Here is a 27,894-nt window from a genome sequence, read left to right as displayed (position 1 = left end):
GCTTCCAAGACAAACTAAGGTAAAAATTACACAATACAAATAAACCAAGAAATGAGGTTGCAGTTTCAGATGAAACGGCCGCCTGTAAATTATTAGCAGAGTCTCCTCATTCAGAGCTATCTGTCGAAAACAAACTTCCCTCCTCCTCGTGTCGCACATCATCAGTGAAAAAAGAAAGGACATGCTCGGTAAAGTTATCATCATCGGGGGCAGTATGTCGCAAATCAGGAAAATCCTCGAAATTTTGAAAATTTTGCAATCTGTAGATTGCACTAACTGTAACAAGCAACCCATTAATGTTCAAATTTATGACTAATATATCAGTGCAGCCCAGAGAAACAACCTGATGATCCAATAACATGTAGTCCCTTACATAAACCAAAACTCCATCATTCTTATTCACATTTCCCATATTGTACAACAAAACATATCCGGCTCTATGAAACAACTGTACATCCGCCAAATATATTCTACTTGTTCGATCTTGTTGTCTTTTTTGTCCTCACTTCCGCCCTAAGTTCCTTGTTCAAATTTTTATCTTTCACATGTCTCACCTCCCTGGAACCAACTATCTTCTGATGGGCCTCCGCGTTATATTCTTGAGTTTCCTCCTCAACTGGTGAAGGGGTGGTACCTGCAGACTCAGAAATTTCTTCTTGTTTGTTTATTTTTCTTATATCATCCACCGTGTATATTTCATTACCAATTATCAACTTGTTACCCTTAACGTATCCCACATTACTGGTGGTTTCTCTTATTTTCCTCAAGTAATTCCTAAGTATTTTCTGTTCTTCTCGCTGTTGCAAAGTTTGATCTTGAGTTATATAAATATTTGTTCCTTTAAGTTTCTTAGAATTATCCAACAGTACTTGTTTTTTCCTATAAGTAGCGAATTCAATTTTCAAGGGTCGATTTTTGCCCCTTCCTAGCTGGTATATATCACTAATATCTGATTCGGCAATATCTGTCTCAAGTAGACGATTCACTTCCCCTATTACACCTTCGGTTGAGACGTTTTCTCCGTTTTGCAGTCCATATATCACTATATTGTTTTTATAACATTTCCTCTCTAAATATTCTACTCTGTCCAAAAGTTGTTTATTCTCTTTTTCCAAGTTTACAACTTTACAATTCAACTCTTCTAGTCTCTGTATTGATTTGCTTTCATTCTCCGAAATAAGAGCCCTTAGTTCCTTTCGAGTGGTTTGTATTTCATCATATATTGTCTTCAACGTTATTTCATCATTCATTTTCGTTTAAACAAATAACACACACTTTTAAATATCAACGTGTATGTACCGCTTAACCATCAGATTCACCGAGCCGCCAGATGACCGCCTCGATTGTTTATCCACTCGATCAATAACAAATCTTATCGAAAAACACAGTTTTCTAATTGCGTCTCACTCAAAAAGGGTCAATTCGAGATGATGAGATCTTTGAAAAGAAACGGAGTTTACAATCACAGTTCACTATGAGAGAATATTTTCTACAGACTATTTTCTGCGAAATTTCGAAAATTTTCAAGACCGAAATTATAGACTGCTTGCACATTTAAAGCTCACCACACGTAGATATATCGGATGAAAAACAGACGTACACGCAGGGGCGTTTTTAAAAGAAATAAAATCCTGACACTGACCGCACGATGTGTATTGAATTGTCATCTTTATGAGAAACCACAGGGAATTATTTAAAGAGTTTCTTAACCACAATAACACCAGGAAAATTGATCCCTATATCCCGAAGCAACAACTAACTAACTAATAACACAGAATTATGCAAAATACATGTGCATCAAGGTTTACAATGCCTTGCCAAGAAGATTTCATGCCATTAACGATATAAAAAACTTGAAGATGGAAATATTTCAATTTTTGGTGAATATAGAACCATATAGTCTACAGGAATACTATCGAGGCTGTAAAGCCAATATATTATGTAATCTGATTTATTGACTTATTTTTCATTATTGTACTACAATAATTTTAGAAATGAAATAAAATTTTATTCTATTCTCCCATTTTCGTTTGTACCTCCAATTTTCGAATTCACTGTATATCGGGTGTCCCAAACTCGATGGCCTATTAGACGTTTCTGGAAAACTAATCATAATTTTGAGCTGAAAATTTGCATATTGGGGTTTGAGACAATGATCCTTCTCCCTAAAATATTTTCAGATCTCTACAACTTCCGGTTATACCGGAAACAGACTACTACTTCCTTATTTCGAATAGCACACCCTGTATATTATTGCATCATTAGATAGCTTTTTTGATGGCAATTTCGGCAATATGCCATACCTTGGGTAAAAATTCAACGGTTCATGAGTTATTGGGATTCTTATGAAAAAAAAGGTGGCGATGAGGACTCACATTTTTTTGAATATTTCAGCAGAAAAAGCCTTTTTCGAAAAAAATTTGTTTTGTTTCGTTTACGCAAATACGTAGTATTATAAGACTGTTTTCGGCTTGGACCAAAAATGTACAGGGTGTTTATAAGAGGATCATGAACTTGGACAACTCAAATTCATCAAAACTCAAGATTTTCAAATTAGAACCTATATTTTTTATTATTTCAGTCGATTCTACGTACAAAAATAGTGGGGGTTACTTCAGCAAACTCTATACCTAAAATGAATACTTCAAGAGTTATCGGGGAAGATCTACAAATGAGGAAAAACCGCTATTTATAACTGTGGGAATAACTGTCTGTTACTTCCGTAAAACACAGAAAGAAAATTAAATTCGATGTTTCCGTAACTAAATTTGACATATCAAGAATTGTAATGAATTATTCGTAATTGAAAATTGTATTGGTTTATGGATTTCTCAACAATACCAACGAAAAATTAATTAAAATTCATGAAATGTAAAATTTAGTTATCCCAGGCGCGGATCCAGGCCCCAATTTTGGGGGGGGGACTTTTAGATACTCAAAAGCCAAAAGATACTGGAATTTTGGAGAATGATAAATTGAGTAGTTTCCAATAAAAACACCATTGGCAAAAATATTTAAGAACTGCATTCATAGAAAAATAGTGATTATTTGAGCCTTAGTATGTCAAATTCTAGGAGGGCCGGCAAAATTTAAGAGGTGCCCGTGCCATTTGGGGGGGGGACGTTCCCCCAGTTCCCCCCGCGCCTGAGTTATCCAAACATCGAATTTAATTTTCTTTCTGTGTTTTACGGAAGTAACAGACAGTTATTCCCACAGTTATAAATAGCGGTTTTTCCTCATTTGAAGTTCTTCCCCGATAACTCTTGAAGTATTCATTTTAGGTATAGGGTTTGCTGAAGTAACCCCCACTATTTCTGTACGTAGAATCGACTGAAATAATAAAAAAAAAATATATAAAAGAAGATGATAATTAAATCTAATCGTTTTTTAGGGTCGCTAGTCACTTGGTTCGTTGCAGGTAATTTTCGTCGGTCTCTGGAACAGATGTGAAAATCTTTAATCTTCTTGTTTTCGGTGCAAGTGTTGCACATATGTTGTAGATGTAGTTTCTCGTGGTCTAGTCTAAACTCAATTGAATTATTCGCATTAAGCTCACATACCATCGATTCTAAGATGGTATTGGAGTGCCGAAGAAAACTCAATGAAATGAGTAGGAACAACAGGGTCTTTTTAGTCTGGGTTCCCGGCCACTCGGGAATCAAAGGGAATGAGGAGGCCAACGCACTTGCCAGAAAAGGAGCACAAACTCCTTTCATCGGCCCGGAACCTTTCTGTGGTGTAGACAAATGCACCTATAAGAAAGAGTTTCAGGAAAGGGAGGTAACCGAAAGAGAAAAACTCTGGCGAAATATTCCTGGTCTGAATCACTCCAAAAAGTTTCTTCGAAACTTTGACTCCACAAGATCCAAGAAATATCTAGATCTTAGTAAGAATATGCTACACCTCCTCACTGGATTCCTCACAGGGCATTGCCGCCTTAGGAAACACCTCATGAGAATAGGTCTAACAGAAAATGACGAGTGCAGATTCTGTGGGGAGGAAGAAGAAACTCCGGATTACCTGGTGACGGAATGCCTCGACATCGCTAGCCAACGCAAAACCTGCCTTGGACACGAAACTTATATAAGTGGGGAATTAGCCTCCTTGAAGCCATCCCAGAGCTGTAGATGGAGAGAATAGCTCTGATGGAGGGGCACAATAGACCATTAGGTCGAGTGAAACGTAACCTCCTTAATTAAATTTAAATCTATGGGGCCCTAAACTTGCATGTTAGAACAAGTCAGAACATCATAAGGAAAGCCCTTGATATAATACAAATGGTAAGCGTGTTTTTGTGTCACTGGAGCAATGAGAACGTGCCTAACAAAGCATTGGAGATCTTTACAGATCACACACCCCTTCATATTGTGATAGATAGAGTAGCCTATGAGGGCACTCTAAGACTATCCAGGCAAGGTACCGGCAATGAGTGATTTAGGAATCAGAGGTTCTGGTCCTCCCTGACAATAACATACCATCAGCGAACCTTCTCCTCAGCAGTGTTGTCCACTCAATGCTGCTTTTTAGTTGATGCTTGTGTGCTTTAGTCATCAATGTTCTTATTTTACGTTGCAGGTTTTCATTATCTGTTTTGCTCAATGAAATTATAACGAAAGAGTATGTTAGGGCTGAACATGCATATGTATGTCCTTTCTGTTACTTTTTTTTTTGTTATTTTGGTTCCCTTAACCTTTAACACTCGCGCCTCTTTTCTTAACGTTACTGCTCGCGTGGTGTATTTTAAACACCATTTTCGTTTTTTTTTCCTTTCATTGTCATGAAGAAGAAATGAATGTTTAGAGAATTTTATTGAACAAAATTTGAATATTAATTCCAGCTTCATCAAACAAATTCACCCTGACTGGTGAAATTTCCAGATTTGTGCAATAAATAATATGTTCAATCATCGAAATATCCAAAATTTGGATGAAATTTATTTTCAACACTACGGCGCTACGTGCCAAACAAGCAACGAAACAATCGTTATTTTGCAGGAAAAGTTTCCTGGTCATGTTACTTCTCCAAGAGATGATCGAAATTGGCAAGCTAGAACTTGTGATTAAACACCTTTAGACTTTTTTTTTTTTGAAGCCACGTGAAAGATAAGGTTTATGCCAATGCTTCACAATCGATTCAAGACCTTAAAGATGGAATTTGTGAAGTTGTCGAGCACATACAGCCACTAATGAGCGAATTGGTCATGGACAGTTTCATGAAAAGAATATGGTACTACAACTGTAGTCTTGTCGGCCATTTGAAATAATTTGTTTTCCATCGTTAATGCCATACCTTCCTTTTTACAACTTATCAAACTTCCATTGATTTCCGGCATTTATTACTCCGGCATTCCATACTTCACTATTTACGAAACTATAAAGTTCAACTTGTGTGCAATGTTATATTCGTGTTATTCTATTTTATTATATTATGCTCAAAAAATATATATCGGGAATAACGTGATGTCCAACCTGAATGTGACATTATGAGAAAACATTTATATTAACCATCACTCTGTAAAAATTTGTTTTTTATTTTATTTTAATTTCACCACGTTAATTGATAGGTATTTACCTATCTTTTTTCCAGATTTCCTTGAGAAGTAAAAAGGAGAAAAGTATGAGTTCAGTTTCCGAATAAATTTGACTTTATCCCTGAAATGAATAGTTTTTTATGATCCCATCATTTTTCTGAGCATTATTTACCATATGTGCGTCTTTTTTTGAATAAATTTGTTTTTTTTTCAATATTTTACTTAATTTTAATGCTTTTATTATTTGTTGAATATTCATTATTTTATCACATTTTTATCAACGATCACTGTAAATTATTGTTATTTATTATTGTTCTCTTCAATGAAAAATTGATTTTTATTAATGCTTTTCCTTTTAATTTTTTATTTTAATTACTGTTCAAAGCAGTCTTCTGCATGTTAATAAATATATACGTCAAAAAATGCAAATTTCATAACTCTTCAATATATAAAGTTTTATCAACGTAGGGAAAATATAAGCAGCCTTCTCCTTTTAATTTTTTATTTTGATTTAAGTTCAAAGCAGTCTTCTGCATGTAAATAAATATACGTCAAAAAAATGTATATTTTATAACTGTTCAATATGTAAAGTTTCATCAACTTTGGGAAAATATATGCAGCCCAATGATAATTTCATGTAAAATAACACGATATGAACTATCATTCATTTGAAAATCGAGTGCAAGTTTAATGATTACCAATTCATTCTAATTGTATTTTAATTCAAATCACTGATTTTTTTTAAGAATAAATAGCATAATTGCATGTGGCATATTTCACGTGAAATTGTTTTTCTGGACTGCATAAAGTCTATTTTATTATATCAACCCAACCTCATCTTCTTTTTCCATTATAAACATTGAGTTGAGTTTCATTTTAATATAGGTATGTATCTCTACTCTGATAATCCATTAAGTACCGTAGAGCAGTGTGACTTTGCACCACTTTTTATAGTTTTCTTGGTGTAACTTTTTTTGTGAAATGAGTCATGTTCAATTTGAAGATTTTAGTTGTCGACTGCTGTGGTTAGAATCAGATGAAAAGGAGCACACTTCTTTTTTTCATTTTTAAAATTTTGGCAAAGTGACCCGCAAATCGATGCTAGTTTGCCAATGCCTTAAAAATGCGTTTTTTGGCAATTTAATGAAGTACTGGCGGTTTATGTTAGTGCACTAATGCCTCCGGGTTCGCCCATAGATCTTTTGTTAATTTTATTCCAAAGAGTTCTTCTGGGAATGTTGTACACTTCGGAAGCAGTCTGTATTGAAATGTTCTCATTTCGAACTGCATTGATTGCTCGGATTAGTGTTTTTTCCATATCTATCTAGCCAAATGCCGCCCTAGGCAGAGACCCAATTTGCTGTGTTTCAACTTCAGAAAACGCTCGGACATTTCGTTTTTTTTTCTTTGATATGATTAAATAAAACAACCGGATGATGCGGAAGAACCATCGATTAGATGTTGCAGGCATTCTTGATGCAAAGATGTTTAAGATTAGTGAATTTGATAAAAAAATCATTTGAAATTCGTTGAAATTAAAAAAGATATGTTATTTTATTCTTGCAGGAATCCAGATTTCTCCGAAAAAGTAGATAATGCCGCCCTCCATTATTTCTAGAGCGGGCTTTGCGGTTTCAGGTTCTTCTGCGCAATTTTGACTTTCGAGTAAAACAATCGTATTATGCATGCGGATGAACCATTATTTTAAATTCGAATGCGTCCACGCTCAACACTAGTTAATTTGATATAAAAATTGAAGAATATTATAACATAATGGAATGTGGTATGAAATAATAAAACTTCTTATATTTCTTAAGAAGGATAAGAGAAATGGTGAAATGGAATCATTTCTCGTATATTTTTCATTCCATTCTGAGGAATCAAAATTCTGATTGCGGAGAATTGATAAGAAAAATAATTCTGAAACCTTCTCAAGTGGCAATAAAATTCGGCAACGTTTAGCAAAGCGAACACCGACAATCCTGATCAATGCATGTGGTTTTTAGCGTCAAATGTCAATAAACAGTAAACAGCACTATGGGGTGATTACGGGACATCTGGATATTTATGAGTATTTTGATGTTATTTAAATTTGTCGGTATTTCTTCCTGTTGTTGGTGTTAAATCTCATTCGGTACTTTGAATTTCTTTTCTACACATGTTATTTTTGTTGATCAAGCTTGAAATGCCGCCCTAGGCGACCGCCTACCCTGGCTTCCCCCTAGCGACGGTCCTGACTGACATTTTGGTAAATCGGTAGGACAGTAATGTAGAGTATTTTCACAAAATCATTTATTGTTTTTCTAAAGATATTCTATCTTCAACTATTGAAAATTCTAAGCAGAAATTCTGTTGGGCACAAGCCCTTCCAGGGTCTGCAGAATGCATCCTTCGGCTTCAATGCACATACCGACATACCTACTTATAAATAGGTATATGGACAATTCAAACATGAATTTTCTTCTATTAGTTTTCGTTATATCTATTTTTAGTTTTTTTGTATTGTATAAATTTTCGCTCAGTACATTCATTGAATTTTTTTTTATTTCAGATGCCTCAAAGTAAGGGAGAATATAAAAATGTGGCTGATGACCACCAAATTCCAGCTCTCAGGATATTTCTAGAAGACATCTTGCTAATATATGTCGTCATGACGTCATGCCGCCTGACAAAGAAGTTGCAAAACAAGAAAATGTAGTGGGAAAGTTTTCCAGTTATTTAGGAGATACTGCAGCAAACGTGCGAATTAGTCATAGAAAATTTCATGAATATGGTCTGAAACCGTACTGACCATTTGGCTGATATCGTTTTCCATCGTTAATAGCCTAATTTCCTCTTTACAATGCAATTAAAATCCATTGATTTTTCTTAAAATATACTCGTTTTTTTAATATAAAAATGAAACTCCTTACTGAGAAACTCTTTACCACCTAACTCAAGCCCTCCTAAATTGAAGTTTGGTTGGCCATGTATACGATAGCACACTAACAGTAAAACTTAATTGAATGGAATTATTCTAAATTCAATAATATTTGAAATTATACCTGCATTACAATTATTAAAATTAGGGAAAAAACTAATCAGCAAATATTCTTCAAAAAAAAGTTTGATTATTTTATAATCAAAAAATTTAGTGCTTTTCATAGAGTGCACTATTAATAGAACCCCTTCTTTTCTTTCATTTGATTTTTCATAAAGATTGATACTTTGTGAAGGGAAAAATTGGCCACCAGAAAAACAAAATTCAACAAATGGGGATCATTTATTATCTTCGATATTATTCAATTAATATGAGTTCTGCAACAAGTCAGAATAAAATTATATACACTAAAAATATCATTCATTTAAAGTTCTTGAGGTTTTATTCTCAATACAACTGGTACACTAGAAGATGGTAATATGGCCAACTCTGTCAAAACTGCAGTTACTAAATCTGAAGGTGTCACATCATACAAGAGATTGAAAAGGGTTGGTTTACTTTTTTCTTCCTTAGGCACAGGATTCAGGTGCTTTCTGTTCTCTAAAAGCAAATCTAATTTTCCTGCAAAAAAATTGATATATGAATAATGAAAGAAATCGAAATAAATAAGAGAAAATATACTAAGAGGTATAAAAAACTTCGAGGTATCTACTATTAACACTTCAACTGCCTCATAGGATTTGACATCCTGTACAGCCGGCGACCAAATAGTAAAATATGAATACGAAATTCTCTTGTACGCCACCTGTACAGCCGGTTACCAATATAAAATTATTTCCGTATATAAATGGAAATTCAAAATTTTGATATGCGTTTTTGTTTCACAATGATATGTCAATATTTAGTGGAGAAAAGCACATAGCAATTTTCGGGATACGCCACAGTTTCGTTTGGCGCCTCAAGAATCAAGTCACTTGGCCGCCGGCTGTACAGGTGGCAGTTAACGTGTTAAAGAAGCCTAACCTCGAAGTGATACGAAAATATTGCATTTTCATAAAAGGGAGTGACCGAAATAACGAAATAAATACATGGGATTGATTTGGTTGCACAAAAAATTGCAATTCAAATTTAATTCATCCAAGGAAAACTTTGAACCAGTAGAATGACTTCACGGACGTGCAATATAGATTTAAGTTGAATTAAGGTAAAAGCACCAGTTATCGTCAGTTTAAGCCAATTCACAGATTGATATTTCTAGTAAATCTACATCACGATCACAAAAGATTTCAAAATTTTGATATATTCTCCTCGGAATCTTCATTTTATCAAAGATACAAACTTTATCCAATAAAATTATGTTAAACCAAAGATATAATCAAAATAATAAAATGATAGGATTTTACCCGGTAATCGTCATATCCAACTTAGACCTATCCTAGTATTCGTCACAGCAATGTCGGAATGACCGTCAGTCGGAAAGGATAAGGAAATTGAATCAATAAACTATATGAAAAACAGACAATCATCGCAAAAACGTTTTATTCTAATTTTCTTTTATTTGCAAAGTGAACAATTAAACTTCTTAGGACTCTTGGAAACTCCAGCGCATATTTCATGGATCCAACATTTGCAGGATAAACATTGTATCATATCTTTCTCAGGTTCCTCTTCACATATTTTGCAATATCATCTTGAGGAAACATTTGTTTTTCTCTTCGTATTCTTACACAGCTTCTTTTTTCCTGCTATTTTCTTCTCATGTTTTTTGTTTGCAGTTTCTTCTCTTTTTTATTCCCTCAATTTTTTTAATTTTGTCTTCTTTTTCCTGTTCTTTCTTGGAAAAATACTGTTGCCATTCCATGGAAGTTGCCACGGCAGGCACCTTTTCTTTATTTTTTTTTCTTTGAGTATTCGAACTTGTGGTAGATGTGGAAGGCCAATATAAAGTTTTTTTAAAAGGTGTTGGAAATTCTTCCATTATTGTAGATTCTTTTATAACGGCTTCTGATGGTGGTGACTCGCATGTTGGTAGTTTCCTTAATTTTTCTTGTGAAGGCTGGTTGTATAGTGTTGCAGAAAAATCACTTTCCTCTCGATTTTCCTGTTTTTCCAAGTTGGGTTCTGCCATTTGGAAATTTGTCTTGCTTTCCTAATTGTTTTGATAATTTTTGAACGCTATCTAGAAGTTGTTCTTTAGTTACTGGAAAACGAACAGATGCTAGATGAAGGATCCATTTTTCCAATAACATTTCCTCTTCTTTGGATAAAATGGAAGGAGGTCCCATTTTTCTTATAATGGGTGTTTTTTCTCTTAATTTGTCTGATAATGTCATTCTTGGTACTTTGAAAGCCTTCGCGGCTGAATAGATAGACATTCCATTTTCAACAGCCAAAAGAGCTTTATGCATATCATTTTCCGAATATCTGAACCTCTTTGATTCCATTTTTCTTGCGTATATCTGAAAAAAATCAGAGTTCGTCAGGTATAAGTCCCTATAATTGTCATAAGATTTTAAGCCTTTCCATTCGACAAGTCTTTCATAAAACACTATGACGATTACTGATCCTCGTAAACTTTGGAATTTCAGCATAATTATACGAATAAGAGCTAAGTTATTGTGTTTGAACAAAGTTGTTTTAAGCAACTTTGATCTTAACGATAAATGTCCCAGTATTCGTCAACTTCGACGGTTACTAAGACATATTCTATCTGTGATGTACCTGTGCTCGTCACACTAGAATACTATGTTTTTCGGTAGTTTACTTCCGAATTTCATTAGCAATAACGTTATTTGTTACTTTATTCCCGAAATAATCAATAAAAACTTCATTTTACGGTATTGGGAATCTATAGTAGCAATAATAATGTTACCACCTACCTTAACAGAATTGCTTAGCAAACACTGTAAACCGGTACTTTCTCAAACTCGACTTTTTTAACCCTGTTAAAACAACAGTGTTACCCACATTATTGTAACTAAAGTAGATAACACAAAATAATCACATTTTGAATTTAAGCATAATTAATCACTTAAAAGCTAGATGTCTCTAGATATTTAATAAAACGGAAAATTGTGTAATTGGGACGAATACTAGATCACTGACGATCACTGGTTCTTTTACCTTACTCTTTTCCACAAAATCTTTACTTTTATTCTACATTATTTAGGCTATAGTATGTCATCATCAGAAACTAAAAATTATTAGTAACTTCGTCCTACTCATTATGTTATTTTTATTAATGACCAGATTATCTTGAATTTTATCAAAGATATTCGGTTTATTAACATATCTTTCATTTTATGCAATGAAAATTAATGAAATTTCACGAACAGGTCATACTGAAACGACATTTTGGACAATTATATATGAAGATTTAATTGTCTAGGTACTTTTTGCCACAAGCATTCAATGCATATGCGTGATGCAAAAAATTATGAACGATTCAGAAGATATAAATGGATTAAATGGATAGAGTCCTGTTCATTTTCAAGCAATACATTTCTCTAAGAGTATAGGCACTTTGATTGAGATAAAAACAAATTATAACGATCACTACATAGTGACAAATATTTGTAAATTATGTTGTACTAAAAGCCAAACTAATTGAACTTACCAAGCTCATTGCACATCATACCATCAGTTTGTACTCTCTCAGTAAACTTGTAAGTCTCACAACAAACAAGAACAGGTTTACTATGTGCTTGTGCCATCATAGCAATTTGGGCAGTACCTGCTTTTGATATGAGATAACCATTAGTCAACAATGCATCAGCTTCTAATAATACTGTATTTACAAAAGGCATCACATGACTCAAGGCATGAAGCATAACATATTTATGTTTAATTCCAACAGCAGAGATATTTTTCAACATTTCATCCCCTTCAAATGACGGTCTACTATCAACAATAACAACACTAAAATCTTTTTTGTGTTCCTTATAAGTTTCCACCAATATATTGAATATTACAGGTGACCTGGAAATTACAGTTTTTTGGGAGATTAAATATATCTTGCATGGTAAAACATAGTTTTAATAACCTGCTCCAAAAAATTAACGCACCACTTCATCAAATTGCGGATAGACTAAGACTAGCTGTTGGGTCAGCGGTGAAATGTTCTTTTTTTGAATGAAACCAGAATTGGTTTAGTTAGTGATGGTCGGCGAAACAAAGTTTTGAGAGGGTCAGGACAACATAAAAGATTTATTCCTATTCTAGACACTATGACAGGATAGATATGTTGAAACATTATTGAACTTATTATTTATCCTGTTCGACATGAAATTGGACCATTTTCATTGTTATGGATGACAATGCTAGGCCCCCATCGCACGAGAAAAGAAAAAATGTACTAGACATTACAAATATTCAAAAATTACCATGGCCAGCAAGTTCGTAAGACATGAATCCCATTGAGCACAGGTGGAATTTTGTTGAATGAGTAATCTCAAACGCAATTAATCCTCCTAGCAACCTCCAGAAACCGATACTCCCGGTCCAAGAAGAATGGAACAACATCCCAATGGATTTATCAATTAATCTTCAAATTAATTCGAATGAGATATGATTACTTCAAACTATTAACTCCCTTATTGTTTCCATGCATAGTTTTATTCTTTATTTCGTTTGGAATTTTTTCTTGTTCAGTAAAAATTGAAGTCGGCCATAGCATTGGTTACATAAACTCATTAAATGAACTTTGTAATGTACTTCTTGCCTTATGTTGATAGTGTCTCATTTCGACAACATAAGGGTCCAATAATTTTAGCGATGTATTTACTCAACATGTATTTCCTTATTCTTGTAGCTATATAAATAATAATAGTCAATTTTAGAAATAACTCAAAAATATTAATAATGAAATATAAAATGCAGAACAAAACTGATTCTTTTTATGAATATTCAAGTTCATTACAAATAAAAATCAGAAAGAGATATCCATATGTTTGGATTTGTAATAAGCAGTTCTTTTCATTCTAAAATCAAATTGTGATGCGTTGACTTCTTGGAGCAGTCTATAATTAAGAAAATAACAATATAACCATACTAAATACAAATTTGTTATATTAATAATGAAAAATGCATTTGGTCAACTTACCAGCCATAAACCAATATTTCATCATTATTTGAAATTTTTTCCTCAACCCTCAAGCTAATGGCAATACCAGCAGTAATTATTTGTTCTTGAATATAAGTATCTATGTACTCTGAAAGAGATTCTTTTTTCTCATCATCAGAAAGGGTCTTATCTAATTGAGTTAGAAAAACCTTGAAAGCCTTTAAAGAATTCAACATTGAGAATGATACATGTTTACGTTTTTGTAAGAAGTATACACACTTATCAAGAACTACTTCAAGATATCTACAGAATTCTTCCCCAGGGGGAACTATTAAATTGTAAATCAAATTTTTAATAGCTGAAAGAAATTTAGCTGTTTTATCATTAGACCCAAGTACATCACCAGTAGAATACAATATTCCAAAATTTATGAAAGCTGGATGAATATCAGGCACAACTGCTGGATATGCTTCCTCATTTGATTCAAATCTAGAGGCAAGAAGATGGTTGAACAAATTAATATTCTTAGATTCTTGAACGGAAGAATTAGGTATTCTACTCAAAGAATCATTTTTTGAAGTAAGTTGTTCGTCTTTAACTTTGTTTTCATCTGCTTTTTTTTTAGGACTACCCTTATTTTTCTCAGCTTCAGCTTTAATTTTGGCCTGCCTTTGTACTTCTTGAATTTCCCTTCTTTTAGCTCTTAGTTCTGCTTTAGATAAATCTTCCTTCTCGCCTTTATTGATCTGATTGCCTTGTTCTTTCTGTTTCCTTTCCCACTCCAGCTTCCTTTTTTGTTTTTCACTTAAACTATCATTTTTTTCTGAAGAGCTGAGGGCAGCTTCTCCTAGTGCACATATGTTCTCTTTTACTTTCACTTCTGGGGAACCCTCCTCTTGAATTTTATTTTTCTGATTAATTCTTAACTCTGCCTTGTTATCATCAGTCTGTTTAGCTTGTACTTTCAAAGCTCTTCGTTCTTTTTTGGTTAATCCATCAGAACCAACTTTTTCTTCTGAAATATTATAAATAAATTATGAATTGTCCACTTAAGCAATATACTTGCATAGCATGGACTGAATATAAAACTTTAGATGAAAGTTATAAAGAAAAAACATTAAATATATAATTTTTTTTCAAAGGAGCAATTCACACATTTCTAATATTACCGAAAAAATTCTCATGTCAATTAGAAATCCTCTATTTTAATCAGATCGAAAAATAATAGATTAAAATCAAAAACAAATAAATTATACCGATTACAATACCTTTGCTTAACTTCTTCTTATCCATTTTAGAAAGAAAATAATTTACAATAGTTTGAAAGCAGAATAGAATGAGGATTCAGGGATAGAAAAACAGACCCTCTGTTATTCTGATTGGAACGATTGAGCGATATACTTCGTTATTCTACGATCCTTCTTATATCGTTACCACAGAATACTAAATATATCGTTACCAAGTACTTTTGTATCGATATTCGATACTTCAGTTACCGATGCCGTAGAAGTATCGATAAATGGAGGAATTGGTTAGGGATGGGACGGTATTTCAGTAACCGCGATTTTGGAACGGTATTTTTGAGTAACGTAATCGCGCGTTCCACAAACGTAAAGTAACCGGTCCCAAAGTAACGATAGTTACGGCGTACCGGCACCGGACTTCGAATAATAACATCGAAACGGTTTGGGATAGTTGAACGAGGTTTGATAAATATGGATACCTCATTAAGGTTTCACGTTGAATACCACGTCTTCAGCAACTACAGTGTTGTGCGTACTGGCAATGACTTTCATATTTGTGAAAAAAAATAGTACGCCATTGCTTTTAAAAAAAAATTAAATTATGATCGCTCAAAAACTGCTGCTGTCAATGCTTTTAAAATTTTTTACATTCATTTGCGCCATGTTCAATGAAAAGAAATTCTTTTACCTGTAACTTCTCAAAAATCGTTTCTGCCATTGTGTTTTTAGTGTCTAATGGAATATATTTTTTTTCTATGGTATCTACCAAAATTAGAACTAAACAATTCGATTCATGATTTTCAATATTTTCGATGTTTTTTTTTTAATATTTTTTTGATAATTCCTTTGATAAAAATTGGTTGCAGCAAATGTATATTATTGAACCTTATTCTCAATTGAATCAATCGTAAATGCAAATATACTTAAAAATTCTCTGTAAAATAACGGTAAACAAAAAATCGATTCTAGATATATATGTGAAATGAGTATATATCAATTTATAATATTCAGTCAATTTGACAATGAAATTCCAGATGCACATATAGATATAATTTCTTTCACGTAATACCTAGATTACCCGATGATGGTATATTTCCACTGGAGTTTACACCATCTGCTTTTAATGAGGTGCCCTTCGAAGATTCTAACCTTTGTTGTTATTCTCAGCCACCAAAAAAATTTTATGGTTTTATGATTTTGTTATGCTTGCATACGTCCTTCTAGAATTACGTAGAAACTCAATGAACAATGAATTATCATTCAACAGGACAGTCCACAATTAGTCTAGGTATCCCAACGGTCTCGTTTCCTTCATTCCTCCGTCGCTGGGACTCAACTTAGTTGCAATCGCCTACGGTTTTGTTACCTGTAACCACAGTTACAAAATCGCGGTATTTTGGAGCGGTATTTTTCTGGAGCGGTCGCGAATGTAACGCGACTGGTGAGTAACCGGTATTCCCATCCCTAGAATTGGTATCAATTAACCACAGAACACTAATATCGATCAACTCTGTATTTGTTTAGCCCATAGAATTAATAAAACCATTAGTATTATTAGTTCAATGGTTTAGCCACAGAATACTAATAATAAGAAATGCAATCTCCCTACTAATCTGTGGAAACAAAATAGCCGCCATCTTGATTAGGTCCGCACTAGCGACACCAACGGGCAAAGTGAGAAATAGGCTTTCTTCAGGGCGGGAAAATTTGAAATTACCGCAGGAAAGTTTGAAATGTAAGCGGCCTTTAATTCTACTAGTAAAAAGAGCAAAAATTGATTTCATTCTATATTATTTGACTTCTATCTAATATTTCAATGGACACACTACATGGAACAAACAGAAATACAGTACATAATTTATAATATTGTTGGTTGATAATGACTGTACGATTGAATGAAATTAGCAGGTAAAGGTCAAAAATTAATCATGGAAATCCCATTTATTAGTTGCCGACCAGTTTCGTTATACCTTCAGGGCTCTGAAAGAAGGAATACAATATTAAATATAAACTTAAGTCTATGAAAGTGTAAAAAAATTATCTATTTTGATGTTCTCTGGTTTCAAAGCAATTGCAACCCCTTCGTATTTTGAAAAATGACGAGCTTTTTGTGAGAGGTCTGCGATATATGGGATTTTAAAGTATGTTGGCTTCACGTCGGCAACTAATTAATGGGTTTTCCATGATTAATTATTGACCTTTACCGGTCAAATTCATTCAATCATTTATAATTCTGTTAAAAATTGATGATATAGTAATCAAACAGCCATTTTAGGATGTACATAACCAATGGAGTCGTCCATCGAAGATTTGAGGCACTCAGGTTTAGCCCTAGTCCTGTGTGACCAATTGGCAATTATCACAGACGCAACCGAATATCAAGTCAAGACATTCTAATAAGAAAATGTTCGTCGGGGACATGGAAGTGTCCAGACGTCAAAGCTGAGGCATCCTCGTCTTTTAAAGTTTATTCCTGACAACATGGTCTAAGTAGCCAGAAAGAGAAAGAAGAATAAATATTTGTGTTCTTTGGTCAGTACTCGGTTCTCTTGATTTTCCAATTCCGATTCTTATCCGGATATTCGGTATCTGTATATAGGAAAGAATTGAATTTTCATTCCAAAATTCTCACAGTACTCAATAAAAAAAAAGTATAAACGCAAATCTAATAAGAATGGCTTCAATTCTAAGATCGTCCAAATTTGCTAGATATGTTGTAGGTTTTGCCCGTAATGTTGTTGTCAACACTCCAAGGGAATTTGATGGAAATTTCGTTAATGCCACTCAATGTTTGTGCGGAGCTGTAACTACGTAAGTCACGTTTTATTTAGTATCTGCAAGACATTACGCAATTTTAACGTTATTTTTTTTTAGGCAATTTTCATCACAAGCCGCTTTAAATCACGAACAAAATTTGGAAAAAAGTTTAAAAAGATTAGATCAAGATGTTAGAAAATCCGGAAGAATATCGAAACGTGACATTGAAGATGTCTTGGAGGAAATTCGATACAGCCGTTCAGCAACAACATCACAATCTCTACTTGTTATCAGATGTTGCGGTAACTTAGTTCCAGAAGAATTACCAGAAGTGAGAACAAAACTAGTCAAAGAAATTTGGAATACATTGAACAAATTGAATATACCAATGGATGTATCTCACTACAATGCACTTTTAAGGGTTTATATAGAAAATGAACATGAGTTTTCACCTGTAGAATTTCTATCTGAAATGAAGGAAAAAAATATTGAACCAAATAGAGTAACTTACCAACGTCTGATTTTACAGTATTGTCTTAAGGGAGATATCGAGGGAGCTACAAATATATTAGAACATATGAAACAACAACAATTGCCAGTAAATGAGACTGTATTCAATGCTCTCATTATTGGACATTCAAATTTGAAGTGAGTGATTGGAAGATCTATTTAATATTTCATTTGATTCTTTTTGCAACTTTGATTTTCTGGTTTTTCACCTTTCTCAAATAATTTTTTCTGTAAATTCTCTTATAGCGATATGGAATCAGCTAGAGACGTTTTGAATTTGATGGCACAAGCAGGTCTTCAGCCCAGTGCAGATACTTACACAACTTTACTTTGTGGATATGCCAAACAAGGGGATATTGAGATCATGAAAAAAATTATTGACGAATGTGAATCTAAAGAAATATACCTACTTGATAAAGATTTCTTAGAAATTGCTTCTTCTCTTGCCTTAAATGGCCATGAGGAACATTTACCTGTAATTTTGGAAAAAATTCGAAAAACTGTTGGTTATAATCAGGATGCAGTTAACACGATATTAAGTTTGGTGAATAAGGCAAAAGAAAAACCTGCTTATGAAATTTTGAAAACAATGAGTAGAAATTATAATCCAGATGGTACTCCAATACCAAGTGGTGCTTTTTTTATTAAGCAATTATTAAAAATGAGACGACCAATCCAAGGTATCATAGAATTATGTGACAGAATGCAAGCTGATGGATTGATAGAGAAACCTCTATCATTCGCCCTAGAATTATCTATCGAGAAAGGCTATGAAGAATCTGCCTATTCGTTAATGGAAGAACTTCAAAAACGTGGTCAAGAAATAAAACCTCACTTTTTCTGGCCTCTTATTCGTTTAAGATCTAAAGATGAGGGAAACCAAGCCGTTGTTAGAGTTCTGAAAAAAATGAAGAGTATGGGAGTTTATCTCAGTAATGAAACTATAAAAGATTATGTCGTTCCAAGTTTGAAAGGAGATATTAGTGATACAATAAAAATTTTAACAGATTTAGATATATCCGTAGGAAGTAGTGCCCTAACTATAGCTATCACTCTATTAAAACAGAACAGAATTAAAGATGTTTCTTGGTTAACTACAAAAATACCAGCTTATTATATGCCAGAACTTATTGCTCGTCCTTTATCTTCAGCTTTTTATAAAACAAATGATTTAGATTCATATATTACAATTGTTAGAGAAATTTATGAGAATTTAGACAGAAGAGTCAACGTCATCAAGAAAGGAAGCTTAGAATTCTTGAGTAAACCAGAAATGATTGGCAATCTAATAGCTGATTTAATGTATAACAAAAATAACTTTCCACAAGTAATAGAGAGTGTTTTGGTGAAATTGAAAGAACATGGTTTGAGTATTTCAACGGAGGTAGCAGAAAAAATTCAAGAATCATTAGGAGATAAAGTTAATGACCAAATTTCATCTTTACTAGCATCATTGAGTTCTGGTGAGCTAGTTCCTACTTCTTTAGCTCGAAAACCTCCAATATATACGCCGTCTCATCAAATGAATATTCCACAACTGGAAAAACTTATTGAGAATTGTTCATCTAAAAACATAGATGTGAGAGGATTGAAGAGGCAACTATTTACTCTTTATTATCGTGCCAGAGAATTGGAAAAGACTGAAGTTCTTCTAGAGGATTTGAAAAAGACACAAAATTTCTTTTTCACTCCAGGCATATATGCCCAATTGGTGGACTTGTATGCTTATCATGATAACTTGGAAAAAGCAGAATATTATTTAGAGCAACTTAAGGAAACTGAAAAAGAAAACCTCAGTCTGAGCGATACAAAAATTCTTCGTTATGCTTATCTTCTCAATAAAAGTGGAAGATTTGAGGATGCAATTAAATTTTTGGAAGAAACTATGAGGGATCGTGCTACAGGCGAAGAAGAGAAAAATTTTGTTTATGTATCTTTAGCTTGGCGATTTATGAATTCTATAGCAGAAAAGGGTAATGTTGAAGATTTAGACAGATTATTCAACCTTTTAGTGTCAAAGGAATATGTTGCTGTAAATAATGTGTTACTTGGTCCCCTAATAAAAGTTCATTTAATCAACAATGATCTAGATAAAGCGCTTATGAAGTTTGAGGAAATCGTAAATGTATACAAAGCAACACCTTGGAAAAATGAATTGGCATGTAGGTTAATCCAAGCAGAAGATGCAGAAAAACTTCAAAAATTAACTGACTTAAGTACCATGGTTCACGGAGAAATCAACAGTTTATACGATTTAGTGTTTTCATTCATCGAATGTGGTCGTATCAGACAAGCTAGAAGAATATTAGAAACACCTGGTCTGCATAACAGACCTCTAAGGTTCAATACAGCTTGTGAACGCTATAGACAGGAAGGTAAGGTAAAGCCTCTAGAACACTTGAAGGATGCCACAAAGGACATGAATCATATAGATAGATCCGAAATTTATTATCAATTATTATTGAGTTATATCAAAGAAGACGACTCAGAAAAAGCGTGTGGACTATGGACTCAGATGCAAGAAGAAAATTTACCACCTTCAGATTTATTCCTAATTACTCTTTCTGAATACATGCAAAAAAAAGGTATAGAGGTACCATTCATCATTCCTGAACCAAAGAAAACTGTTAAAAGCGAGGATATGATAAAGAAAACTCCTTTGCAAATCTTTAGAAACTTGTTGAAATCTGACAAATGTCTAGAAGCATTTGGATACAGAAAAAATGTAAATGATATCTGGAATAATTTGGAATCTTCTGAATTGTTAGAAAAGCTTATTCAGCATAATGAATTAGACAAAGCATTTACCCTTATAATGGAATTAATGAACAAGAACAGTATTCCCATCAATAGGGTTTTTAAATTTGCTATGAATAGGTTTGCTATAGCCGGTAAAGTTGATGAAATTGTAACTATTGGAAATAAGTTAAATATGGATATGAAAAAAATCATATCTTATGATAATCGCTTATGTCACGCAACTGTTGTTAGTGGTGGAGCTGCAGATTATCTTGACAAATTAGAGAAGGAAATAGATAGTGCTAACTCGGAAGAAGAACTGAAAAAGTTAAATGAGAAATTCCCACGGGGAGGAGCTTATGGTATTTTGGATCACAATCCTGAATTACTAGAGAAATGTAAGTATGAACAATCACATTTAATTTGGGAACACTTTCAAATTTATATTAGAAAACCATATATTTTTAGAAAACAGTTCATTAGGAGTCTAATGAACAGTCACACTGTCTAGCTATAATGAAAATCACAGTGTCATTGGACGTTACATGTATTTATAATATTTCTTATATAAATTGTTCGAGGTGTAATTCTGCGCTATCATAAAGAAGATAATTCTGTTATATTTATTCCTTTTGAGAGATAACAATAGATAATTTTTAGAATATGTGCTTAGGACTGCGTAATTCTTCCCCGCCTAAGCTAAAAGTATCACCTTCCACAGGTGTAGCTTTTGATTTAATCTTTCTCAATGAATATCTTAACAAAATATATATCTAAAAAAGGAAGATTTCTTTCGTTGTTGTAGGAATTGAAAATTTGCTAACTGCTTAGAGCTTATTTGGATTGGGTTCAATTCAATCAGACATCCTATGAATTCAATTTTCTATTTTAGAAAAAATTTTCTGTAAATATTACAATATTTATTTATTCATTTATTCATCATACAAATCATTTATTTATCGTACAAAAACGTTCATGCACCTAAGTGATTGAACACTTGTGCTGTGCAACTCCAAAAACACAATACCACCACGGATCCCATGTGAGCAAGAAACAACAGCATTTTTAATTTTATTAATTTTTTTTCATACTTTATTCTAAAATTTTTCTAAAATTGGTGAAATTCTGAAAAATAAACCTCCTAGCTTCAACTGAAAAACTCCTGTGTTGAGTGATAAGCCTAATCTCTCTTGGTAAGAGATTGCATGCTTTGGGTAAGATGTGAACAAAAAATCGATGGCAAATACTCTTTTTGAATCTTTGCGTCAACATTAACCCATCAACAGCACCACGTGTTTGGTAATTCGAAGGTACACAACTGCGGAAAAACTTGTTTCCGAAAGCATACATACACAAACTATGAAAAAATAATGTCCGGATATTGCAAATATCCTCAGTGTAAAGTAGACTAGTGTGATATCTCTTTTGTTTCTTAAATATAATCTTAAGTATGCAGTTTTGCGCAACAATTAGTTTCTGCAATGAATTCCTGTACATTCAGCCCCATATAAAGATACCATATCGAAAAAGTGATTCGGCTAGAGGCTAGAGATATTGTCTATATAGATGTGACAAATTTTTAAATAAAATATTCATTATTATATTATATATCAATCTTTTAATCCGAAAAGCCTTCTTCAAAATTTGTAATGACCATTTTCTTTTTCTACGGATTCTTCATTCATTTAAATTTTGTAAAATCCCAATACAATAATTCTTGTGTCGTAAATATATTTTCTACTTTATCGAAGATAGCTTCAATTTTAGGTAAAGAACATTTGTGTTCAATAGTCTTATCATTCAATTGTCTATACTCGATCTCTATATGCCATTTTTGTTCACCCAATAAATCTTGTTCTTCTACTCTACCACTGGTAAAAACCATGGAAAATACTTGTTTCGATTAAATTCTTTTCTAACATCTTAGAATTTTTTCTCTATGTATCTCGGATATCTATAAATTTTGAAATGAGCTGATAAGTTTTCAGTTTGAATATTATGTTTAATTATATTAGAAAAAAATCTTCTTCTTCTCCTTTATACTTATTGTAACTCCAATAGAGAAGATATTTATATCTATTCTTACTTTTAAAGAAATGATTTATGTACTCATTGAGAGATTATGTCCTGATTAGTTTTTTCTGTGAAAATTCCAATTGGTGAAATAGTATATCCAAGTTTGTTTGATCCTCAAATTAATCATTATATAAATAAAACGTTTTAGAGCTTCCCAATTGTCAGGGATAAGTACTACCTACTAATTTTTTTCATTCATGAACATATTTAAATCATTCCATACATTTTTAATAAAAGAATGGAATTGATTTTTATTCCTTTTTATTAAGACAGAAAGGATTAAAAATTCTCTGCAGTTCATAATCCACATTCAATGTAAATGATGTTTTTATCTTTAATTATGAAAATTCTTAATTGATGTAATCTCGACTAGTTAAAATGATTGGTGTTTTAAATCATGAAACCCAAGAAAAACTCTGAAATTCGATTTTTTTGTGGAAGAGACTGTAATTGTTTGTTTTTTTGTGAGAAAAAAAACAGAGAAAATACATCCGCAGGTTTTACATTCAAAACTGGGTAAAAATATTGGATAACTTCGGGCCAGATTATTAGACTGGAGATATTCGGAATAGGATCATTTGTCACCACTGTTGATTTCCTTGGTGTCATTCTAAATCAAACCTGGTTCTTCTTACTAAGTTCGGTTGTGTTGAACAGCTTAAACCCTTACAATCATTCGAAAGCCCACTTCACGCGATAGTCCGTATTATTTTTCGCGGAAATGAATTGGAATTTGGAACTAATAATATTTGAAAAAAAAATTTCTTCTCATTATTTATGCATGTTATATTTCAGATGAAACTGTAGCAAAAAAATATGCCAAAAAAGGATTGTTAGCTCCTATCAATATTCTCTGGACTCACCACTTCACTAAAGGAAACTTTGAAAATGCTAAAGAATTATGGAACAACTACTTGCAAGGATCTTCAAGAATAATGTTCCAAAGGGTAGTTCAAGTTGCTCGAAATCTCCAAAATGAAGAAATAATCAAAAATCTCATTGAGCATCTGAAAACGAGTAATATTACGGAAGGTGCATTAGGAAACGTGTACAGTTGTTTGATAGACATCAAATATGCAAAGGGCCCAGCAAAAGAAGTTATTGAAATCTTTGAAAATGCTCTGAAAGATGTGAGTGTGGACCATATGAATAGAACAGCTGTCCTTAGGGTAAAAAATTGTTTTGATCAGCTAGGCAAACCATTCAATCATAAAATTCCTATCAAAAATAAGAACATAAACACTAGCAGTAGTTCAAGTAGTGAATCTGATAAGTGAACTTTAGATGTGTATTAATGTAATTATTTGTTTTATAATAAAACATTTCACCTATGTCAACTTGATTATTTTTTGGTACTATTTCAAAAAAAAAAGGAGAGTTAGAACTATTTAGAGGGGAACTACATGAATATCGAAAACCGTTAGAATTACAGGGTGGCTTAAACTACAAAAAAGTTGCGTTATATAGGGATTAGTGTCTTGGAGTTAACAGATCCAAAATATCTCCAAAGGTTCTCACGATATCTCGAAAAAACTGAAAATCGAAATTTTCTCTTTTTCTGTAGTTAACTTCACGAAATTCGGTTTGTAGCTATTATCCAATATAGAGATTCTAATGGTTTTTGTCAGATTTTTTTATTTTCAATTGTTTAGGGACGCGATAGTCAATTTTTTTTTTGTTATGACGCCATATTGGTTATCCCAATGAGGTGATAAAGAAAAAATTACGAATTCAACAATGTATCACACAAAAATATCGAGTCTAGCTACGCAAATTTGATCTTCCTCTTTATTTTTTTGTTTATCTTATAGGCTGATGTCAGAATTGTCAAATAAATTGTAACTTCGTTCAGTTGTTATGTGAACACAACACTTAATTTTTGTAAATACCTGAATCCTGTTTGATAAGTAAAAATGTATTTTCGTTACCATTCCATTTGAAGAGTTCTGTCTAAGATGCATCTTCGTTTCTGTCCATGCATTTCCATAAATATCAGAATTGTCAAATAACTTTGTTGACAGTTGTTATGTATATATTATATATATATATATATATTTATTTATTTATTTGGTGGATTTAAACCCTCCCTGGGTACGCCCGTGAAAAGGAGAATGGTCGCTCAAAACTTATACCATCTTAGAAAGAATTGGTGTTAAGTGGCCACAACTTTTTCTTTAGAAATCTAATGAAACAAGAAAATTATGTACGTAATTTGTTCGCCAAGTACCATGAAGTTTTGGTAATACACAATTTCCAAAGAAAAAGGAACACCAATTATATTTCCAAGATGGTATTTATAAAGTTTTTGCCGTTTTGAGTGACCATTCCCCTTCCTAAAATGAACCCTCATCTTTCAGATTTCTCCAGTAGTTTTAACAACTCAGGTTTTCTGAAAAATCGCAATACCGCTTTTGACCCCTAGTTGATTGGACATTTGTTGCAAATGACATTTTGTATGACCCCTTCAAAGGATCATGTCGAATTACCAAACACTCTGTATATACATGTTAACAATCGTTGCCAGACTGGATTTTTTCTAAGTTCTATCGAATCAGCAAGTGGTTGTTAAACTATCATCACGCTTTGAATTTGATTCAAAAAAACTGAGAATTTGCATATTACATAAATATCAAGTCATCAAAACAGTTTTGAAAGAATTAAGTTGAAACGACAAACTGAATTATGCACCGGAAATTGATGTCAACAGTTGGTCGAGCAAAATCACAGGAGTTGTGAATGCTTCAAGCAGTAACAAGAATTTTTGGTTGATACCAAAATGTCAATTTCATACCTATATTCAGTTAACTCTAAGACTCAAACGGCACATAAATGACGAGAGCTCAAAAGTTCCTAATGCCAAATCTCAAATTCTTCTTCATGTTCAAGGTCACTTGTCGATTCTGCTCGAAATTTCAATACTACCTGGCACCTGCATAACTTACTTTGATTTAGTCAATTCGTCTATTCTTTCAAGCTCAAAAATGACTAATTTAATTAATTTATAGGGATTGCAAAATTCCTTTTAAGATCGAGTTAAGTTAAATCAAGAATTTAATATTTAAATAATTTGTAATCGATCTAAAAGTGAATGATTAGAAACTGGTTTGGTATTTGTCACAAACTCTTTGGAAATTTGCTGGCTTGATTGGTAAATTTTGTGCATTTGGGAAATAAAAACAAAAACAGTTATAATAAAGAATAATTTTAATATTCATTATTCCAGAAGTTGACTATTGTATATCAACATCATCAATTGAATTTATCAATAAATTAAATACAAATAATTTAGCTTCGATGATTTGAACTCAATTTGGACTGCTCTCTACAAGGTCAAAAAAAAAATAAAACAAAATAAAACTCTTATTAATAAAAATAAAAATTTTATCTATAATGAAAATTGAAGGTAATGTATTTGTTGAATCATTTTTATTTGTTTTTATATAATACTTAACACTAGTTAATCTACACGAATGATGATCGATAATAAATTAGGAGGGAGTGTAGTGTAAGTATTGCACTGGCAGGGTCAAGATTGTCAGGATGCCAGCACCACTCCACACTGGCGTGGAATGTAGAAACACACAAAAACAAGACGATATATAAATTATAAATATATATATATTATATATAAAAACAAACGGGAACCATTCGGTCCCATCACAATAGCTACCGACACGACACCAACAGTCTCGGTAAAAATAGCTATACACTAACCGTGGTCACTTTCGCGGTAGAATACAGAGTTGTGTTAAAAAAAAAAACAATTCAAAGTCACCAGCAGCACGCGCATAGCTCAACCCTTCCGTCATCCGCCTCCCTTGAGTAGGTAACAATCCATTTAAGTTAAGAGCACAGCCTCAAAAAGCCAATACTTTTGGGTATCTTTTATATCCTAAATTAGGTAAACATATCGCTAATTTTATATTTTCATAATTATGTATAAGGTATTTATAATGTATGTATATAATATACAAATCTGCTATTTTAAACATATTTACACTTTGATAATAAAAATTTTCCAGTCTTTCATATTCTACATAATCTATGTACAGTTACACTTTATTTTCTTGTCATTAAAAGTTTCCTCAACTAAGGCAAAGCTATACAGCGGCTGCTCTATTTATGACCAATTCAGTCAATGTTTCTTCTCAACAAAGTCGAAATGCATTTTGTTCCCTACCCACAACACACATCCGTTGTGGGTTTATCCAATGCAATTTTTTCTCACTAATGATTCTTTCTTCTCAGGATTATATCGCCCGAGCCTTAACTCACCACTAAAGCTGTTCTACAAATTTGCTTAATTGATCCTGAGGCGTCATGGTGGTGGAATCACCCACTTCTTGACCAGAACCTACTGGCGAAGGATGCGGATGAAGACCACTTCCTGCATGGTTCTGGCCTAGAAGCATTTCTGTCGTAGCTATATCGTGTGGAGATTGCTGTGGTCCTCGTGGACTTGGTATTGCTTGATTCCTCGGACTAGGCATAGGTCTGGATGAAGGGCTAGGAGTTGGGCTTCGTATAGGTGGCGGACTTCGAACACTCTGCATCAGCTGCTGTTGTTGCTGCTGCAAGGACGATATAGGAGGGGGACCCATCACTCCTTGGGGACTTTGTACATTTGGAGGAGTAGGTTTCAATCCTTGCATGGGAGAGTACGATTGATCTGTGAAGGAATTGTTATAACCCATGTGCGGTTGCCTTATGGCTGGAAGTCGTTGATAGGAAGGAGGCGCACTCGGCTGTTGAAAAGTTTGCTGCAACTGTTGACCTTGGTGTTGCTGTTGCTGCGTCCTCTGCTGCATTGCTAGCATTTGTTGATGTTTAAGCCAATGTTGCTGGCTTGGCAGTGATTGGCCTTGAGGACCTTGATTCAAATTAGGATTTGGACCTTGATTCAACATCCCACCTTGGAGTTGCAACCTGTTCTGATGTTGTTGGGCAGCAGGATTTTGTTGACTGAGCATATGTTGCAGTTGTTGAGGTGCAGCTCCACTCACTGTGCCTCCAGCCTGTTGTTGCTACAAAACAAAACGGTTTTTATTAGTTTAAC

At 33.3% G+C, this 27,894-nt stretch overlaps 3 protein-coding genes across 5 annotated transcripts in view; 1 reads left to right on the top strand and 2 right to left on the bottom strand.

The window, feature by feature from the left end:
* Positions 1-8,773: 8,773 nt before the first annotated feature.
* LOC123684715 (translation initiation factor eIF-2B subunit delta) lies at positions 8,774-14,948 on the bottom strand. Its single transcript, XM_045624087.1, has 4 exons — positions 14,781-14,948; positions 13,552-14,527; positions 12,067-12,428; positions 8,774-9,071 (listed from the first exon to the last, which is right to left on the bottom strand). The coding sequence occupies exons 1-4, from the start codon at positions 14,803-14,805 to the stop codon at positions 8,875-8,877; spliced, it is 1,560 nt and encodes a 519-aa protein (XP_045480043.1). The 5' UTR covers positions 14,806-14,948; the 3' UTR covers positions 8,774-8,874.
* Positions 14,949-17,353: 2,405 nt separating this feature from the next.
* LOC123684714 (leucine-rich PPR motif-containing protein, mitochondrial) lies at positions 17,354-24,169 on the top strand. The gene is made up of 4 exons (XM_045624086.1): positions 17,354-17,567; positions 17,631-18,161; positions 18,270-21,160; positions 23,634-24,169. The coding sequence occupies exons 1-4, from the start codon at positions 17,431-17,433 to the stop codon at positions 24,113-24,115; spliced, it is 4,041 nt and encodes a 1,346-aa protein (XP_045480042.1). The 5' UTR covers positions 17,354-17,430; the 3' UTR covers positions 24,116-24,169.
* A 1,855-nt stretch (positions 24,170-26,024) lies between these two features.
* LOC123684713 (histone acetyltransferase p300) overlaps positions 26,025-27,894 on the bottom strand; it is a 29,118-nt gene continuing 27,248 nt past the window's right edge. For all 3 annotated transcript variants that reach the window (XM_045624084.1, XM_045624083.1, XM_045624085.1), the window contains one exon: positions 26,025-27,862. In XM_045624084.1, coding sequence (XP_045480040.1) covers positions 27,116-27,862 — 747 coding nt within the window. In that variant the 3' untranslated portion in view covers positions 26,025-27,115. The remainder of the gene's footprint in view (positions 27,863-27,894) is intronic.

Source organism: Harmonia axyridis, chromosome 7 (genome assembly GCF_914767665.1).
Source record: "Harmonia axyridis chromosome 7, icHarAxyr1.1, whole genome shotgun sequence".
In the NCBI taxonomy this organism is placed as follows: domain Eukaryota; kingdom Metazoa; phylum Arthropoda; class Insecta; order Coleoptera; family Coccinellidae; genus Harmonia; species Harmonia axyridis.
This window is presented reverse-complemented; position numbering and strand designations above follow the sequence as displayed.